The sequence below is a fragment of the Chiloscyllium punctatum genome, chromosome 24 (genome assembly GCF_047496795.1).
Source record: "Chiloscyllium punctatum isolate Juve2018m chromosome 24, sChiPun1.3, whole genome shotgun sequence".
Taxonomy (NCBI): domain Eukaryota; kingdom Metazoa; phylum Chordata; class Chondrichthyes; order Orectolobiformes; family Hemiscylliidae; genus Chiloscyllium; species Chiloscyllium punctatum.
This window is the reverse complement of record NC_092762.1, coordinates 86,462,217-86,480,789: the sequence shown is the minus strand read 5'-3', so window position 1 is coordinate 86,480,789 and position 18,573 is coordinate 86,462,217. Positions and strand designations below refer to the sequence as shown.

The window sequence follows — 18,573 nt, the reverse complement described above, 5'->3', positions numbered from 1 at the left end:
GGGTAGGGGTAGGGTTGGGGGGTAGGGTGTGGGGTGGGGTGTTGGGGTAGGGTGTGGGATGGGGGCTGGGGTGTAGGGGTGAGGTGGGGGGTAGGGGTGGGGTGTGGGGGGTAGGGGTGGGGTGTGGGGGGTAGGGTGGGGTGTGGGGGGTAGGGGTAGGGTGGGGTGTGGGGGGTAGGGGTAGGGTGGGGTGTGGGGGGTAGGGTGGGGTGTGGGGGGTAGGGGTAGGGTGGGGTGTGGGGGGTAGGGTGGGGTGTGGGGGGTAGGGGTAGGGTGAGGGGTGGGGGTTAAGGGTGGGGGGTGGGGGTGGGGTGGGGGGTGGGGGTTAAGGGTGGGGGGTGGGGGTTAAGGGTGGGGGGTGGGGGTTAAGGGTGGGGGGTGGGGGTGGGGTGGGGGGTGGGGGTTAAGGGTGGGGGGTAGGGGTGGGGTGGGCGGGAGGGGTGGGGTAGGGTGTGGGGGTTAAGGGTCGGGGGTAGGGGTGGTGTTGGGGGGTGGGGGTAGGGTGGGGGGTGGGGGTGGGGTGGGGGTTAAGGTTGGGGGGTAGGGGTGGGGTGGGCGGTGGGGTGGGTTTGGGGGTAGGGTGGGGGGTGGAGGGTGGGGGGTGGGTAGGGTGGGGGTGGGGATTAAGGGTGGGGTTGGGGGTAGGGTGGGGGTTGGGGTTACGGGTTGGGTGGGGGTTAAGGGTGGGGGTAGTGTAGGGGTGGGGTGGGGGTTAAGGGTGGGGGGTAGGGTTAGGGTTGGGGGGTAGGGTGTGGGGTGGGGTGGGGGTGGGGTGTTGGGGTAGGGTGTGGGATGGGGGCTGGGGTGTAGGGGTAGGGTGGGTGGGCAGAGGTGGGGAGTAGGGGTGGGGGGTAGGGGTGGGGTGTGGGGGGGTAGGGGTAGGGTGGGGGGTAGGGTTTGGGTGCGGGGTGGGGGCTAGGGGTAGGTTAGGGGTAGGGGGGTGGGGGCTGGGGGGTAGGGGTGGGGGGTGGAGTGGAGGGGTGGGGAGGTGGAGTGTAGGGGTTGGGTGGGGGGTGAGGGTTAAGGGTGGGGTTAGGGGTAGGGGAGGGGTGGGTAGGGGTGGGGAGTGGAGGGTAGGGGTGGGGGGGGTGGGTAGCGGTGTGGGGGTGGGGGGTAGGGGTGGGTTGGGGGTTAGGGGTGGGGGGTGGGGTTGGGGGTAGGGGTAGGGTGGGGGTTTGGGGGTAGGGGTAGGGTGGGGGTTTAGGGGTAGGGTGGGAGGTGGGGGTTTGGGGGTAGGGTGGGGGGTGGGAGTTAGGGGTGGGTTTGGGGGTACGGTGGGGGGTGGGAGTTCGGGGTGGGTTTGGGGGTAGGGTGGGGGGTGGGAGTTAGGGGTGGGTTTGGGGGTAGGGTGGGGGGTGGGAGTTAGGGGTGGGTTTGGGGGTAGGGTGGGGGGTGGGAGTTAGGGGTGGGTTTGGGGGTAGGGTGGGGGGTGGGAGTTAGGGGTGGTTTGGGGTTAGGGTGGGGGATGGGAGTTAGGGGTGGGTTTGGGGGTAGGGTGGGGGGTGGGAGTTAGGGGTGGGTTTGGGGGTAGGGTGGGGGGTGGGAGTTAGGGGTGGGTTTGGGGGTACGGTGGGGGGTGGGGTGGGGGGTGGGGGTTAAGGGTGAGGGGTGGGGTGGGGGGTGGGGGTTAAGGGTGGGGGGTAGGGGTGGGGGGTGGGGGGTAGGGGTGGGGTTGGGGGTAGGGTGGGGGTTAAGGGTGGGGGGTAGGGGTGGGGGTTAAGGGTGGGGGGTAGGGGTGGGGGGTGGGGGTTAAGGGTGGGGGGTAGGGGTGGGGGGTGGGGGTTAAGGGTGGGGGGTAGGGGTTGGGTAGGGGTTAAGGGTGGGGGGTAGGGGTAGGGTTGGGGGGTAGGGTGTGGGGTGGGGTGTTGGGGTAGGGTGTGGGATGGGGGCTGGGGTGTAGGGGTGAGGTGGGGGGTAGGGGTGGGGTGTGGGGGGTAGGGTGGGGTGTGGGGGGTAGGGGTAGGGTGGGGTGTGGGGGGTAGGGGTAGGGTGGGGTGTGGGGGGTAGGGGTAGGGTGGGGTGTGGGGGGTAGGGGTAGGGTGAGGGGTGGGGGTAGGGGTAGGGTGGGGGGTAGGGTTTGGGTGCGGGGTGGGGGGTAGGGGGGTAGGGGTGGGGGGTGGAGTGGAGGGGTGGGGAGGTGGAGTGTAGGGGTTGGGTGGGGGGTGAGGGTTAAGGGTGGGGTTAGGGGTAGGGGAGGGGTGGGGAGGGGAGGGTAGGGGTGGGGAGTGGAGGGTAGGGGTGGGGGGGTGGTGGGTAGCGGTGTGGGGGTGGGGGGTAGGGGTAGGGTGGGGTGGGGGGTAGGGGTGGGTTGGGGGGTAGGGGTGGGGGGTGGGGTTGGGGGTAGGGGTAGGGTGGGGGTTTGGGGGTAGGGGTAGGGTGGGGGTTTGGGGGTAGGGGTAGGGTGGGGGGTCGGGGTTTGGGGGTAGGGTGGGGGGTGGGAGTTAGGGGTGGGTTTGGGGGTAGGGTGGGGGGTGGGAGTTAGGGGTGGGTTTGGGGGTAGGGTGGGGGGTGGGAGTTAGGGGTGGGTTTGGGGGTAGGGTGGGGGGTGGGAGTTAGGGGTGGGTTTGGGGGTAGGGTGGGGGGTGGGAGTTAGGGGTGGGTTTGGGGGTAGGGTGGGGGGTGGGAGTTAGGGGTGGGTTTGGGGGTAGGGTGGGGGGTGAGAGTTAGGGGTGGGTTTGGGGGGTAGGGTGGGGGGTGGGAGTTAGGGGTGGGTTTGGGGGTAGGGTGGGGGTGGGAGTTAGGGGTGGGTTTGGGGGTAGGGTGGGGGGTGGGAGTTAGGGGTGGGTTTGGGTGGGGGGTGGGAGTTAGGGGTGGGTTTGGGGGTAGGGTGGGGGGTGGGAGTTAGGGGTGGGTTTGGGGGTGGGGTGGGAGATGGGTGGGTTTGGGGGTAGGGTGGGGGGTGGGAGTTTGGGGTGGGGGGTGGGGTGGGGGTGGGGGTTAAGGGTGGGGGGTAGGGGTGGGGTTGGGGGTGGGGGTTAAGGGTGGGGGGTAGGGGTGGGGGCTGGGGGTTAGGGTGGGGGGTAGGGGTGGGGGGTGGGGGTTAAGGGTGGGGGGTAGGGGTGGGGTGGGGGTTAAGGGTGGGGGGTAGGGGTGCGGTGGGGGTTAGGGGTGGGGGGTGGGGGTTAAGGGTGGGGGGTAGGGGTGGGGTGGGGGTTAAGGGTGGGGGGTAGGGGTGGGGTGGGGGTTAAGGGTGGGGGGTAGGGGTGGGGTGGGGGTTAAGGGAGGGGGGTAGGGGTGGGGTGGGGGGTGGGGGTTAAGGGAGGGGGGTAGGGGTGGGGTGGGGGGTGGGGGTTAAGGGTGGGGGGTAGGGGTGGGGTGGGGGTTAAGGGTGGGGGGTAGGGGTGGGGTGGGGGTTAAGGGTGGGGGGTAGGGGTGGGGTGGGGGGTAGGGGTGGGGTGGGGGTTAGGGTGGGGGGTAGGGGTGGGGTGGGGGTTAAGGGTGGGGTGGGGGTTAAGGGTGGGGGGTGGGGGTTAGGGTGGGGGGTAGGGGGGGTTAAGGGTGGGGGGTAGGGGGGGTGAGGGTTAAGGGTGGGGGGTAGGGGGGGTGGGGGTTAGGGTGGGGGGGTGGGGTGGGGGTAGGGGTGGGGGTTAAGGGTGGGGGATAGGGGTGGGGTGGGGGGTAGGGGTGGGGTGGGGGTTAGGGTGGGGGGTAGGGGTGGGGTGGGGGTTAAGGGTGGGGGGTAGGGGTGGGGTGGGGGGTGGGGGTTAAGGGTGGGGGGTAGGGGTGTGGTGGGGGGTGGGGGTTAAGGGTGGGGGGTAGGGGTGGGGTGGGGGCTAGGGGTGGGGGTTAAGGGTGGGGGGTAGGTGTGGGGTGGGTGGTGGGGGTTAGGGTGGGGGGTAGGGGGGGTGTGGGTGTTAAGGGTGGGGGTTAGGGGTGGGGGGTGGGGGTTAGGGGTGGGGGTTACGGTGGGGGGTAGGGGTGGGGTGGGGGTTATGGGTGGGGGGTAGGTGTGGGGTGGGGGGTAGGGGTGGGGTGGGGGTTAAGGGTGGGGGGTAGGAGTGGGGTGGGGGGTGGGGGTTAAGGGTGGGGGGTAGGAGTGGGGTGGGGGGTGGGGGTTACGGTTGGGGGGTAGGGGTGGGGTGGGGGTTATGGGTGGGAGGTAGGGGTGGGGTGGGGGTTAAGGGTGGTGGGTGGGGGTTAAGGGTGGGGGGTAGGGGTGGGGTGGGGGGTGGGGGTTAAGGGTGGTGGGTGGGGGTTAAGGGTGGGGGGTAGGGGTGGGGTGGGGGGTGGGGGTTAAGGGTGGTGGGTGGGGGTTAAGGGTGGGGGGTAGGGGTGGGGTGGGGGGTGGGGGTTAAGGGTGGGGGGTGGGGGTGGGGTGGGGGGTGGTAGTTAAGGGTGGGGGGTGGGGGTTAAGGGTGGGGGGTAGGGGTGGGGTGGGGAGTGGGGTTTAAGGGTGGGGGGTAGGGGTGGGGTGGGGGGTGGGTTTAGGGTGGGGGGTAGGGGTGGTGTGGGGGGTGGGGGTTAAGGGTGGGTGGTAGGGGTGGGGGTTAAGGGTGGGGGTAGGGGTGGGGTGGGCGGTAGGGGTGGGGTAGGGGGTGGGGGTTAAGGGTGGTCGGGGGGTAGGGGTGGTGTTGGGGGGTGGGGGTAGGGTGGGGGTTAAGGTTGGGGGTAGGGGTGGGGTGGGTTTGGGGGTAGGGTGGGGGGTGGGGGTGGAGGGTGGGGGGTGGGTAGGGTGGGGGTGGGGATTAAGGGTGGGGTTGGGGGTAGGGTGGGGGTTGGGTGGGGGTTAAGGGTGGGGGGTAGTGTAGGGGTGGGGTGGGGGTTAAGGGTGGGGGGTAGGGTGGGGAGTAGGGGTAGGGTTGGGGGGTAGGGGTAGGGTTGGGGGGTAGGGTGGGGGGTAGGGTGTGGGGTGGGGGGTGGGGTGTTGGGGGTAGGGTGTGGGATGGGGGCTGGGGTGTAGGGGTAGGGTGGGGGGGCAGAGGTGGGGAGTAGGGGTGGGGTGTAGGGGGTAGGGGTAGGGTGGGGGGTAGGGGTGGGGGGTAGGGGTAGGGTGGGGGGTAGGGTTTGGGTGCGGGGTGGGGGATAGGGGTAGGTTAGGGGTAGGGGGGTGGGGGCTGGGGGGTAGGGGTGGGGGGTGGAGTGGAGGGGTGGGGAGGTGGAGTGTAGGGGTTGGGTGGGGGGTGAGGGTTAAGGGGGGGGTGAGGGTTAAGTGTCGGGGTAGGGGAGGGTAGGGGTGGGGAGTGGAGGGTAGGGGTGGGGGGGTGGTGGGTAGCGGTGTGGGGGTGGGGGGTAGGGGTAGGGTGGGGTGGGGTTGGGGGTAGGGGTAGGGTGGGGGTTTGGGGGTAGGGGTAGGGTGGGGGTTTGGGGGTAGGGTGGGGGGTGGGAGTTAGGGGTGGGTTTGGGGGTACGGTGGGGGGTGGGAGTTAGGGGTGGGTTTGGGGGTACGGTGGGGGGTGGGAGTTAGGGGTGGGTTTGGGGGTAGGGTGGGGGGTGGGAGTTAGGGGTGGGTTTGGGGGTAGGGTGGGGGGTGGGAGTTAGGGGTGGGTTTGGGGGTAGGGTGGGGGGTGGGAGTTAGGGGTGGGTTTGGGGGTAGGGTGGGGGGTGGGAGTTAGGGGTGGGTTTGGGGGTAGGGTGGGGGGTGGGAGTTAGGGGTGGGTTTGGGGGTAGGGTGGGGGGTGGGAGTTAGGGGTGGGTTTGGGGGTAGGGTGGGGGGTGGGAGTTAGGGGTGGGTTTGGGGGTAGGGTGGGGGGTGGGAGTTAGGGGTGGGTTTGGGGGTAGGGTGGGGGGTGGGAGTTAGGGGTGGGTTTGGGGGTAGGGTGGGGGGTGGGAGTTAGGGGTGGGTTTGGGGTTAGGGTGGGGGGTGGGAGTTAGGGGTGGGTTTGGGGGTAGGGTGGGGGGTGGGAGTTGGGGTGGGGGGTGGGAGTTTGGGGTGGGTTTGGGGGTAGGGTGGGTTTGGGGGTAGGGTGGGGGGTGGGAGGTAGGGGTGGGTTTGGGGGTAGGGTGGGGGGTGGGAGGTAGGGGTGGGTTTGGGGGTAGGGTGGGGGGTGGGAGGTAGGGGTGGGTTGGGGGGTAGGGTGGGGGGTGGGAGGTAGGGGTGGGTTTGGGGGTAGGGTGGGGGGTGGGAGGTAGGGGTGGGTTTGGGGGTAGGGTGGGGGGTGGGAGTTAGGGGTGGGAGTTAGGGGTGGGTTTGCGGGTAGGGTGGGGGGTGGGAGGTAGGGGTGGGTTTGGGGGTAGGGTGGGGGGTGGGAGGTAGGGGTGGGTTTGGGGGTAGGGTGGGGGGTGGGAGGTAGGGGTGGGTTTGGAGGTAGGGGTGGGTTTGGGGGTAGGGTGGGGGGTGGGAGTTAGGGGTGGGTTTGGGGGTAGGGTGGGGGGTGGGAGGTAGGGGTGGGTTTGGGGGTAGGGTGGGGGGTGGGAGGTAGGGGTGGGTTTGGGGGTAGGGTGGGGGGTGGGAGGTAGGGGTGGGTTTGGGGGTAGGGTGGGGGGTGGGAGGTAGGGGTGGGTTTGGGGGTAGGGTGGGGGGTGGGAGGTAGGGGTGGGTTTGGGGGTAGGGTGGGGGGGTGGGAGGTAGGGGTGGGTTTGGGGGTAGGGTGGGGGGTGGGAGGTAGGGGTGGGGGGTGGGAGTTAGGGGTGGGTTGGGGGTAGGGTGGGGGGTGGGAGTTAGGGGTGGGTTTGGGGGTAGGGTGGGGGGTGGGAGTTAGGGGTGGGTTTGGGGGTAGGGTGGGGGGTGGGGTTAGGGGTGGGTTTGGGGGTAGGGTGGGGGGTGGGAGGTAGGGGTGGGTTTGGAGGTAGGGGTGGGTTTGGGGGTAGGGTGGGGGGTGGGAGGTAGGGGTTGGTTGGAGGTGGGGTGGGTTTGGGGGAGGGTGGGGGTTGGGAGGTAGGGGTGGGTTGGGGGTAGGGTGGGGGTGGGAGGTAGGGGTGGGTTTGGGGGTAGGGTGGGGGGTGGGAGGTAGGGGTGGGTTTGGGGGTAGGGTGGGGGGTGGGAGGTAGGGGTGGGTTTGGGGGTAGGGTGGGGGGTGGGAGGTAGGGGTGGGTTTGGGGGTAGGGTGGGGGGTGGGAGGTAGGGGTGGGTTTGGGGGTAGGGTGGGGGGTGGGAGGTAGGGTGGGTGGGGGTGGGTGGGGGGTGGGGTAGGGGTGGGTTGGGGGTAGGGTGGGGGGTGGGGTAGGGGTGGGTTTGGGGGTGGGTGGGGGGTGGGGTAGGGGTGGGTTGGGGGTGGGTGGGGGGTGGGGTTAGGGGTGGGTTTGGGGGTAGGGTGGGGGGTGGGAGGTGGGGTGGGTTGGGGGTGGGGTGGGTGGGGGTGGGTGGGGGGTGGGGGTGGGGGTGGGTTTGGGGTAGGGGTGGGTTGGGGGTAGGGTGGGGGGGGGGAGGTAGGGGTGGGTTGGGGGGTGGGTGGGGGGTGGGGGTTGGGGTGGGTTGGGGGTGGGTGGGGGGTGGGAGGTAGGGGTGGGTTGGGGGTGGGTGGGGGGTGGGGGGTGGGGTGGGTTGGGGGTAGGGTGGGGGGTGGGGGTGGGGTGGGTTTGGGGGTAGGGTGGGGGGTGGGGTGGGGTGGGTTGGGGGTGGGTGGGGGGTGGGGTAGGGGGGGTTTGGGGGTAGGGTGGGGGGTGGGGTAGGGGTGGGTTGGGGGTGGGTGGGGGGTGGGGTAGGGGGGGTTGGGGGTAGGGTGGGGGGTGGGGTAGGGGTGGGTTTGGGGGTGGGTGGGGGGGGGGTGGGGTGGGTGGGGGTAGGGTGGGGGGTGGGGTAGGGGTGGGTTTGGGGGTAGGGTGGGGGGTGGGGTAGGGGTGGGTTTGGGGGTAGGGTGGGGGGTGGGAGTTAGGGGTGGGTTGGGGGGTAGGGTGGGGGGTGGGGTAGGGGTGGGTTGGGGGTAGGGTGGGGGGTGGGGTTAGGGGTGGGTTTGGGGTAGGGTGGGGGGTGGGAGTTAGGGGTGGGTTTGGGGGTAGGGTGGGGGGTGGGAGTTAGGGGTGGGTTTGGGGGTAGGGTGGGGGGTGGGGTTAGGGGTGGGTTTGGGGGTAGGGTGGGGGGTGGGCGTTAGGGTGGGTTTGGGGGTAGGGTGGGGGGTGGGCGTTAGGGGTGGGTTTGGGGGTAGGGTGGGGGGTGGGCGTTAGGGGTGGGTTTGGGGGTAGGGTGGGGGTGGGCGTTAGGGGTGGGTTTGGGGGTAGGGTGGGGGGTGGGAGTTAGGGTGGGTTTGGGGGTAGGGTGGGGGGTGGGAGTTAGGGGTGGGTTTGGGGTAGGGTGGGGGGTGGGAGTTAGGGGTGGGTTTGGGGGTAGGGTGGGGGGTGGGAGTTAGGGGTGGGTTTGGGGGTAGGGTTGGGGGTAGGGTGGGAGGTGGGGGTGGGGTTGGGGGTAGGGTTGGGGGTAGGGTGGGAGGTGGGGGTAGGGGTTGGAGGGTGGGGGTGGGGGGTAGGGGGTGGGGGTGGGGTTCGGCATAGGGTGGGGGGTGGGGGTAGGCATAGGGTGGGGGTTGGGGGTAGGCGTAGGGTGGGGGTAGGCATAGGGTGGGGGTTGGGGGTAGGCGTAGGGTGGGGGTAGGCGTAGGGTGGGGTTGGGGGTAGGCGTAGGGTGGGGGGTGGGGGTAGGTTGTGGGGTAGGGGTGGGGGGTAGGGGTAGGGTGGGGGGTACGGGTGTGGGGTAGGGGTGGGGTAGTGGTAGGGTGGGGAGTAGGGGTGGGGGGGTGGAGGGTAGGGGTTGGGTGGGGGTTACGGGTGGGGGTAGTGTAGGGGTGGAGGGTAGGGGTGGGGAGTGGAGGGTAGGTGTGGGGAGTAGGGGTAGGGGGGTGGTGGGTAGCGGTGGGGGGGTGGAGGGTGGGGGATAGGGGTGGGGGGTGGGTGTAGGGGTAGGGTGGGGGGTTGGGTTTGGGGGTAGGGGTTGGGTGGGGGGTAGGGGTGGGGTGGGTTTGGGGGTAGGGTGGGGGGTGGGGGTTGGAGGGTAGGGGTGGTGGGTGGGGGTGGGGGTAGGCGTGGGGTGTGGTTGGGGGTAGGTGGGGGGTGGGTTTGGGGGTAGGGTGGGGATGGGAGTTAGGGGTGGGTTTGGGAGTAGTGTGGGGGGTGGGAGTTAGGGGTGGGATTGGGGGTAGGGTGGGGTGTGGGGGTTAGGGTTGGGGGGTGGGTGTTAGGGGTGGAGGGTGGGGGTTGGGGTAGGGTGGGGGGTGGGGGTTAGTGGTGGAGGGTGGGGGGTATGGGTGGGGGGTGGGTATGTGTAGGGTGGGGGGTGGGGGTTAGGGGTGCGGGGTAGGGATAGGGTGGGGAGTGGGCGGTAGGGGTGGGGGGTAGGGGTGAAGTAGGGGGTAGGGGTGGGGGTTTGTGCGGTGCGGGGTAGGGGTGGGGGGTAGGGGTGGAGTGGGGGGTAGGGGTGGGGGTTAGGGGTGGGGGTGGAGTGGTGGGGGGTAGGGGTGGGGGGTGGGGGGGTAAGGGTGGGGGTGGAGTGGTGGGGGGTAGGGGTGGGGGGGTAGGGGTGGGGGTGGAGTGGTGGGGGGGTAGGGGTGGGGGTGGAGTGGTGGGGGGTAGGGGTAGGGGTGGAGTGGTGGGGGGTAGGGGTGGGGGGTGGAGTGGTGGGGGGTGGAGTGGTGGGGGGTGGGGGTGGAGTGGTGGGGCGTAGGGGTGGGGGTGGCGGGTAGGGGTGGTGGGGTGGGGGTTAGGGGTGGAGGGTTGGGGTAGGCGTGGGGGGTGGAGGGTTGGGGTGGGGGGTAGGGGTTGGGGTTAGGGGTGGAGGTTTTGGGTGGGGGGTGGGGGTTTGTGCGGTGCGGGGTAGGGGTGGGGGTGGAGTGGTGGGGGTGGGGGGTAGGGGTGGTGGGGTGGGGGTTTGGGGTGGGGGGTTGGGGTGGGGGGTAGGGGTGGAGGGTTGGGGTGGGGGGTTTGGGTGGGGGGTAGGGGTGGAGGGTAGGGGTGGGGGGTAGGGGTGGACGGGTGGGGTGGGGGGTAGGGGTGGACGGGTGGGGTGGGGGGTAGGGGTGGACGGGTGGGGTGGGGGGTAGGGGTGGAGGGGTGGGATGAGGGGTGGGGGGAGGGCGTGTGGGTGGGGTGGGGGGTGGGATGAGGGGTGGGGGGTAGGGTGAAGGGGTGAGGGCGTGTGGGTGGGGTGGGGGGTAGGGGTGGAGGGGTGGGGTGGGGGGTAGGGTGAAGGGGGGAGGGCGTGTGGGTGGGGTGGGGGGTAGGGGTGGAGGGGTGGGGTGGGGGGTAGGGTGAAGGGGGGGAGGGCGTGTGGGTGGGGGGTAGGGGTGGAGGGGGGAGGGCGTCTGGGTGGGGTGGTGGGTAGCGGTGGGGGGGTGGAGGGTGGGGGGTACGGGTGGGGGGTGGGTGTAGGGGTAGGGTGGGGGGTTGGGGGTAGGGGTTGGGTGGGGTTAAGGGTGGGGGGTGGGGTTGGGGGTAGGGGTAGGGTGGGGGTTTTGGGGTAGGGTGGGGGGTGGGAGTTAGGGGTGGGGTGGGTTTGGGGGTAGGGTGTGGGGTGGGTTTGGGGGTAGGGTGGGGGGTGGGGAGTTAGGGGTGGCTTTGGGGGTAGGGTGGGGGGTGGGAGTTAGGGGTGGGTTTGGGGGTAGGGTGGGGGGTGGGAGTTAGGGGTGGGTTTGGGGGTAGGGTGGGGGGTGGGAGTTAGGGGTGGGTTTGGGGGTAGGGTGGGGGGTGGGAGTTAGGGGTGGGTTTGGGGGTAGGGTTGGGGGTAGGGTGGGAGGTGGGGGTGGGTTTGGGGGTAGGGTTGGGGGTAGGGTTGGGGGTAGGGTGGGAGGTGGGGGTTAGGGGTTGGAGGGTGGGGGTGGAGGGTAGGGGTAGGGGGTGGGGGTGGGTTAGGCATAGGGTGGGGGGGTGGGGGTAGGCATAGGGTGGGGGGTGGGGGTAGGCGTAGGGTGGGGTTGGGGGTAGGCGTAGGGTGGGGGGTGGGGGTAGGTTGTGGTGTGGGGGTAGGTTGTGGGGTAGGGGTGGGGGGTAGGGGTAGGGTGGGGGGTACGGGTGTGGGGTAGGGGTGGGGTAGGGGTAGGGTGGGGAGTAGGGGTGGGGGGGTGGAGGGTAGGGGTTGGGTGGGGGTTACGGGTGGGGGTAGGGTAGGGGTGGAGGGTAGGGGTGGGGAGTGGAGGGTAGGTGTGGGGAGTAGGGGTAGGGGGGTGGTGGGTAGCGGTGGGGGGGTGGAGGGTGGGGGATAGGGGTGGGGGGTGGGTGTAGGGGTAGGGTGGGAGGTTGGGGTTGGGGGTAGGGGTTGGGTGGGGGTTAAGGGTGGGGGGTAGGGGTGGGGTGGGTTTGGGGGTAGGGCGTGGGGTGGGTTTGGGGGTAGGGTGGGGGGTGGGGGTTGGAGGGTAGGGGTGGTGGGTGGGGGTGGGGGTAGGCGTGGGGTGTGGTTGGGGGTAGGTGGGGGGTGGGTTTGGGGGTAGGGTGGGGGGTGGGAGTTAGGGGTGGGTTTGGGAGTAGTGTGGGGGGTGGAGTTAGGGGTGGGGGTGGAGTGGTGGGGGGTAGGGTTGGGGGTTAGGGGTGGGGGTGGAGTGGTGAGGGGTGGGGGTGGAGTGGTGGGGGGTAGGGGTGGGGGTTAGGGGTGGGGGTGGAGTGGTGGGGGGTAGGGGTGGGGGGTGGGGGGGTAAGGGTGGGGGTGGAGTGGTGGGGGGTAGGGGTGGGGGGGTAGGGGTGGGGGTGGAGTGGTGGGGGGTAGGGGTAGGGGTGGAGTGGTGGGGGGTAGGGGTGGAGTGGTGGGGGGTAGGGGTGGAGTGGTGGGGGGTGGGGGTGGAGTGGTGGGGCGTAGGGGTGGTGGGGTGGGGGTTAGGGGTGGAGGGTTGGGGTAGGCGTGGGGGGTGGAGGGTTGGGGTGGGGGGTGGGGGTTAGGGGTGGAGGTTTTGGGTGGGGGGTGGGGGTTTGTGCGGTGCGGGGTAGGGGTGGGGGTGGAGTGGTGGGGGTGGGGGGTAGGGGTGGTGGGGTGGGGGTTTGGGGTGGAGGGTTGGGGTGGGGGGTTTGTGTGGGGGGTAGGGGTGGAGGGTAGGGGTGGGGGGTAGGGGTGGACGGGTGGGGTGGGGGGTAGGGGTGGAGGGGTGGGGTGGGGGTTAGGGTGAAGGGGGGAGGGCGTGTGGGTGGGGTGGGGGGTAGGGGTGGAGGGGGGAGGGCGTGTGGGTGGGGTGGTGGGTAGCGGTGGGGGGGTGGAGGGTGGGGGGTACGGGTGGGGGGTGGGGGGTTGGGGGTAGGGGTTGGGTGGGGTTAAGGGTGGGGGTTGGGGGTAGGGGTAGGGTGGGGGTTTTGGGGTAGGGTGGGGGGTGGGAGTTAGGGGTGGGGTGGGTTTGGGGGTAGGGTTTGGGGTGGGTTTGGGGGTAGGGTGGGGGGGTGGGGGTTGGAGGGTAGGGGTGGTGGGTGGGGGTGGGGGTAGGGGTGGAGTTGGGGGTAGGTGTAGGGTGGGGGTTGGGGGTTAGGGGTGGGTTTGGGGGTTGGGGGTTAGGGGTGGGTTTGGGGGTAGGGTGGGGGGTGGGAGTTAGGGGTGGGTTTGGGAGTAGGGTGGGGGGTGGGAGTTAGGGTGGGATTGGGGGTAGGGTGGGGGGTGGGGGTTAGGGTTGGGGGGTGGGGGTTAGGGGTGGGGGGTGGGGGTTGGGGGTAGGGTGGGGGTTAGGGGTGGAGGGTGGGGGGTATGGGTAGGGTGCGGGGTGGGGGCTAGGTGTAGGTTAGGGTAGGGGGGTGGGGGTAGGGGTGGGGAGTGGAGGGTAGGGGTGGGGGGGTGGTGGGTAGCGGTGTGGGGGTGGGGGATAGGGGTAGGGTGGGGGGTAGGGGTGGGTTGGGGGGGTAGGGGTGGGGGTGGGTTTGGGGGTAGGGGTAGGGTAGGGTTTGGGGGTAGGGGTAGGGTGGGGGGGTTAGGGTTTGGGGGTAGGGTGGGGGGTGGGAGTTAGTGGTGGGTTTGGGGGTACGGTGGGGGGTGGGAGTTAGGGGTGGGTTTGGGGGTACGGTGGGGGGTGGGAGTTAGGGTTGGGTTTGGGGGTAGGGTGGGGGGTGGGAGTTAGGGGTGGGTTTGGGGGTAGGGTGGGGGGTGGGAGTTAGGGGTGGGTTTGGGGGTAGGGTGGGAGTTAGGGGTGGGTTTGGGGGTGGGTGGGGGGTGGGTTGGGGGTAGGGTGGGGGGTGGGTTTGGGGGTAGGGTAGGGGGTGGGTTTGGGGGTAGGGTGGGGGGTGGGAGTTAGGGGTGGGTTTGGGGGTAGGGTGGGGGGTGGGAGTTAGGGGTGGGTTTGGGGGTAGGGTGGGGGGTGGGAGTTAGGGGTGGGTTTGGGGGTAGGGTGGGGGGTGGGTTTGGGGGTAGGGTGGGGGGTGGGAGTTAGGGGTGGGTTTGGGGGTAGGGTGGGGGGTGGGAGTTAGGGGTGGGTTTGGAGGTAGGGTGGGGGGTGGGGTTGGGGGTAGGGTAGGGGTGGAGGGTAGGGGTGGGGGGGGTGGTGGGTAGCGGTGGGGGGGTGGGGGGTGGGTGTAGGGGTAGGGTGGGGGGTTGGGGTTGGGGGTAGGGGTTGGGTGGGGGTTAAGGGTGGGGGGTTGGGGTTGGGGGTAGGGGTTGGGTGGGGGTTAAGGGTGGGGGGTAGGGGTGGGGTGGGTTTGGAGGTAGGGCGTGGGGTGGGGGTGGGGGTTGGAGGGTAGGGGTGGTGGGTGGGGGTGGGGGTAGGCGTGGGGTGGGGGTTAGGGGTGGGGTTGGGGGTAGATGTAGGGTGGGGGGTGGGGGTTAGGGGTGGGGTTTGGGGGTAGGGTGGGGGGTGGGAGTTAGGGGTGGGTTTGGGTGTAGGGTGGGGGGTGGGAGTTAGGGTTGGGATTGGGGGTAGGGTGGGGGGTGGGGTTAGGGTTGGGGGGTGGGTGTTAGGGGTGGAGGGTGGGGGTTGCGGGGTAGGGTGGGGGGTGGGGGTGGAGGGTGGGGGGTATGGGTGGGTGGTGGGTAGGTGTAGGGTGGGGGGTGGGGGTTAGGGGTGCGGGGTAGGGATAGGGTGGGATGAGGGGTGGGGGTGGGGGTGGGGGGTAGGGTGAAGGGGGGAGGGCGTGTGGGTGGGGTGGGGGGTAGGGGTGGAGGGGTGGGGTGGGGGGTAGGTGAAGGGGGGAGGGCGTGTGGGGGGTAGGGGTGGAGGGGGGAGGGCGTGTGGGTCGGGTGGTGGGTAGCGGTGGGGGGTGGGGGGTGGGGGGTGGGTGTAGGGGTGGGGGGTGGGTGCAGGGGTGGGGGGTGGGTGTAGGGGTAGGGTGGGGGGTTGGGGATAGGGGTGGGGGTGGGTGTAGGGGTAGGGTGGGGGGTTGGGGGTAGGGGTAGGGTGGGGGGTTGGGGTTGGGGGTAGGGGTGGGGGGTGGAGGGTTGGGGTGGGGTGGGGTTTAGGGGTGGAGGTTTGGGGGTGGGGAGTAGGGTTGGTGGTGGGGGTTTGTGCGGTGCGGGGTAGGGGTGGGGGGGTGGAGTGGTGGGGGGTAGGGGTGGGGGTGGAGTGGTGGGGGGTAAGGGGTGGGGGGTTGGGGTGGAGGGTTGGGGTGGGGGGTGGGGGTGGTGGGTTGGGGTGGGGGGTAGGGGTGGGGGGTAGGGGTGGTGGGTTGGGGTGGGGGGTAGGGGTGGGGGGTAGGGGTGGTGGGTTGGGGTGGGGGGTAGGGGTGGGGGGTAGGGGTGGTGGGTTGGGGTGGGGGGTAGGGGTGGGGGGTAGGGGTGGTGGGTTGGGGTGGGGGGTAGGGGTGGAGGGTGGGGGGTAGGGGTGGAGGGTGGGGGGTAGGGGTGGAGGGTAGGGGTGGGGTGGGGGTAGGGGTGGAGGGGTGGGGTGGGGGGTAGGGGTGGAGGGGTGGGGTGAGGGGTGGGGGTGGGGGTAGGGTGAAGGGGGGAGGGCGTGTGGGTGGGGTGGGGGGTAGGGGTGGAGGGGTGGGGTGGGGGGTAGGGTGAAGGGGGGAGGGCGTGTGGGTGGGGTGGGGGGTAGGGGTGGAGGGGTGGGGTGGGGGGTAGGGTGAAGGGGGGAGGGCGTGTGGGTGGGGTGGGGGGTAGGGGTGGAGGGGTGGGGTGGGGGGTAGGTGAAGGGGAGGGCGTGTGGGTGGGGAGGGGTGTGGGGGGTAGGGGGATGGGTGGTGATAGGGTGGGAGGTAGGGTGAAAGGGAGGGCGTGTGGGTGGGGAGGGGTGTGGGGGGTAGGGGGATGGGTGGTGATAGGGCGGGAGGGGGGAAGGGATAGGGGGAGGGGGAGGGGTGTGGAGGTAGGGGTGCTGGGCTGTAGGGGGAAGCTTTGCCTTCTTTTGTTGTTTTATCCACCATTGGGAAGCATGGTGTTCCCTGTGAACTGTAGACTTATTATTTGTATTCAATTATAGGCAGACTTCTTGAAGGGATTGCCAGTCTATAATGAAAGCAATTTCAGTCGATTTCACGCAGATTCAGTTTGTAAAGCTTCGGTGAGTGCATATCAAAGTCTGATATTCATCACTAACGTGTCTTTATTATTGTCATCAAAGTACGTAAGAGGAAACCTGTTTTGAATCTGTGAACTGGAAATTGTGAACTAAGGAAATATTTTGGAATGTGGATAACAGTTTGTGTTAAATGGAAAACCTGGAAGTTAATTGCAGGTTGGTTTCTGATCAAAAGGTTCTGCAGATGCTTCATCACTGTGTCTGTGTTATGTTTGAGCAGATAACAGAAGTTGGCTATTGATGAGGTCAGTACTTGTGAATTGGTTCCAGCAAGTCTTGGGGGAAAATAAACTTGCTGAAGCAGGCATTCTCCTTTGAATCCTCCCACTTCCTCCAGACCAAAGGCGTAGCCATGGGCACACGTATGGGCCCCAGCTATGCCTGTCTCTTTGTTGGCTATGTAGAACAGTTGATCTTCCGTAATTACACCGGCACCACTCCCCACCTCTTCCTCCGCTACATTGATGACTGCATTGGCGCCACCTCGTGCTCCCGCGAGGAGGTTGAGCAATTTATCAACTTCACCAACACATTCCACCCTAACCTTAAATTTACCTGGACCATCTCTGACACCTCGCTCCCCTTCCTGGACCTCTCCATCTCCATTAGTGACGACCGACTTGACACTGACATTTTTTACAAACCCACCGACTCCCATAGCGACCTGGATTACACCTCTTCCCACCCTATCTCTTGCAAAAATGCCATCCCGTATTCCCAATTTCTCCGCCTCCGCCGTATCTGCTCCCAGGAGGACCAGTTCTGCCATAGAACACACCAGATGGCCTCCTTCTTTAGAGACCGCAATTTCCATTCCCACGTGGTTAAAGATGCCCTCCAACGCATCTCGTCCACATCCCGCACCTCCGCCCTCAGACCCCACCCCTCCAACCGTAACAAGGACAGAACGCCCCTGGTGCTCACCTTCCACCCTAGAAACCTTCGCATCAACCAAATCATCCGCCGACATTTCCGCCACCTCCAAAAAGACCCCACCACCAGGGATATATTTCCCTCCCCAGCCCTTTCTGCCTTCTGCAAAGACCGTTCCCTCCGTGACTACCTGGTCAGGTCCACACCCCCCCTACGACCCACCCTCCCATTCTGGCACTTTCCCCTGCCACTGCAGGAACTGTAAAACCTGTGCCCACACCTCCTCCCACACCTCTATCCAAGGCCCTAAAGGAGCCTTCCACATCCATCAAAGTTTCACCTGCACATCCACTAATATAATTGATTGTATCCGTTGCTCCCGATGTGGTCTCCTCTACATTGGGGAGACTGGGCGCCTCCTAGCAGAGCGCTTTAGGGAACATCTCCGAGACACCCGCACCAATCAACCAAACCGCCCCGTGGCCCAACATTTCAACTCCCCCTCCCACTCTGCCGAGGACATGGAGGTCCTGGGCCTCCTTCACTGCCGCTCCCTCACCACCAGACGCCTGGAGGAAGAACGCCTCATCTTCCGCCTCGGAACACTTCAACCCCAGGGCATCAATGTGGACTTCAACAGCTTCCTCATTTCCCCCCTCCCCACCCCCACTCTCCTCTAGCTTATCTCTCCTCGCTTCAGGCTCACTGTCTTTATTCCTGATGAAGGGCTTTTGCCCGAAACGTCGATTTCGCTGCTCGTTGGATGCTGCCTGAACTGCTGTGCTCTTCCAGCACCACTAATCCAGCAGGCTTTCAGTGATAACTGGGACATCATGCAGGAGACGGTCAAAAGTCAAGTCTGTCAGGGAGTGGTCACAGTTTGAATTAGGTTTTGGATTGTGTTTCTTTGAGAAGGAATCTGGCTGTTGATGCTGCAGCATGAGGGTTTGAAAGTTCCCTGCATAACTTCCCTTATCAGCTCTTGGAAACACAGAGAACCAAGTTTATAAGTATTACTGCCTTTTTTTGTGTGAACTGAAATGGTGGCACTAATTGACATATTCAGAAAATCACCCACCAACCCATGCCTGTGGAACATGGAACCCACTTAAGCAAATCAGCCATTTTTGTTATTTTATTTATCCATTAACTGTGTCTGTCTTTTGTGTGAATGGGGCTGTACAGGTTTTGGCAGTTATAGCATCGGCCAGTTAGATTCCTTTGCTTAATTTTACAAAAGTTATTGTGAATAAATTGTTCTGTCATTTGTTAAAGCAACAAGCCAGTGTCTGGAATTGAATGTTCGTAGCCTCTGGGTTGGTTATTCAAAAGTTGGATTAGGGATCAATGAGATCAATTTTGAGGGTCATTGAAAGTTTTAATGACACTGTGTTCTGAGTATGGGGTTAGAAAGGCTGCCTAGATTCAGCTGCCTGTCTCTACGTCATAACAAACCATCCAATGAGAGGACAGCAACTGCACTGCAGGTTAGAATCACTTTCCTAGTGCAATGTATTGCAGGCCACTAATAGTGGTCTGCCAATGCTTTTGGTTGCATTTACCTTTTTACTCTAGTCCAATTGGATTGCGCCGTATACCTCAGCACAAAGGTGGTAAGTTTAGCACCCAGGTGCAGAGCTTGTTCAATGACCCCTTGTCAGTTGCCGGGAAATATCCTACTCCGTCCTTGACTCTGAAAACATGAGTGAATATGGTTCAATGTGGTGCCCCACCCTAATATCTGTGCACACCAAACCAAGGATCAGAAAAAAACCTGATTAAAGAGAAGAATTTCAACAAATATTTTAGAGGAGGAGAGAGATGGAGATGCTTAGAGAGGGAATTCCACAACTGAGGACATGGCCACAAATGGTGGGGCAATGGAAATTGGAAATGTGTGCAATGGATAAGAATTTGAGCAGTGCGGAGGACTAGGCTTGGGGGCTGATTACAGAGATAGTCAGGGGCAAGGCCATTGAGCGATTTGAGCATGGAATTTTGAAGTTGAAAGCTTTGGAGAACAGTCAGTGAAAACAGTAATGATGAGTGAGTGAATATTGTCAGAATCTGGGTGGTTATGGAGGGCTAAAAACTTGCTCAGAGTGCAGTGGAACAGATAAACCTGGAAGCAACAAAACTGTGGGTGAGGACTTCAACATCACGAGCTGAAATAAGCGAGAGGTCAATAGGAGTTGGAATAGCTGATGTTGGCAATACATTAGGCGAGGGCCAGGTCAATAATAGCCTACACATAATTACAATTTTGTGGCATAGCCATTGAGGGTGGGTGTACCAATCAGGATCCATTAAGTAATGACAAAGCCCAGGGTTATTGAGTCAGGCAGAAAAGTGGAGTTGGGGCCAAACTTGGATCAGCCATGATTTTATCAAATGTCAGACCAGGCTCTCACTGCTGTGTAGACTG

General features: G+C 66.3%; 1 protein-coding gene across 1 annotated transcript in view; it reads left to right on the top strand.

Moving 5' to 3' along the window:
- Window positions 1–18,573, top strand: part of dda1 (DET1 and DDB1 associated 1) — a 33,554-nt gene that overhangs the window by 6,746 nt on the left and 8,235 nt on the right. The window contains exon 2 of the mRNA XM_072593618.1: window positions 15,177–15,257. Coding sequence (XP_072449719.1) covers window positions 15,177–15,257 — 81 coding nt within the window. The remainder of the gene's footprint in view (window positions 1–15,176; window positions 15,258–18,573) is intronic.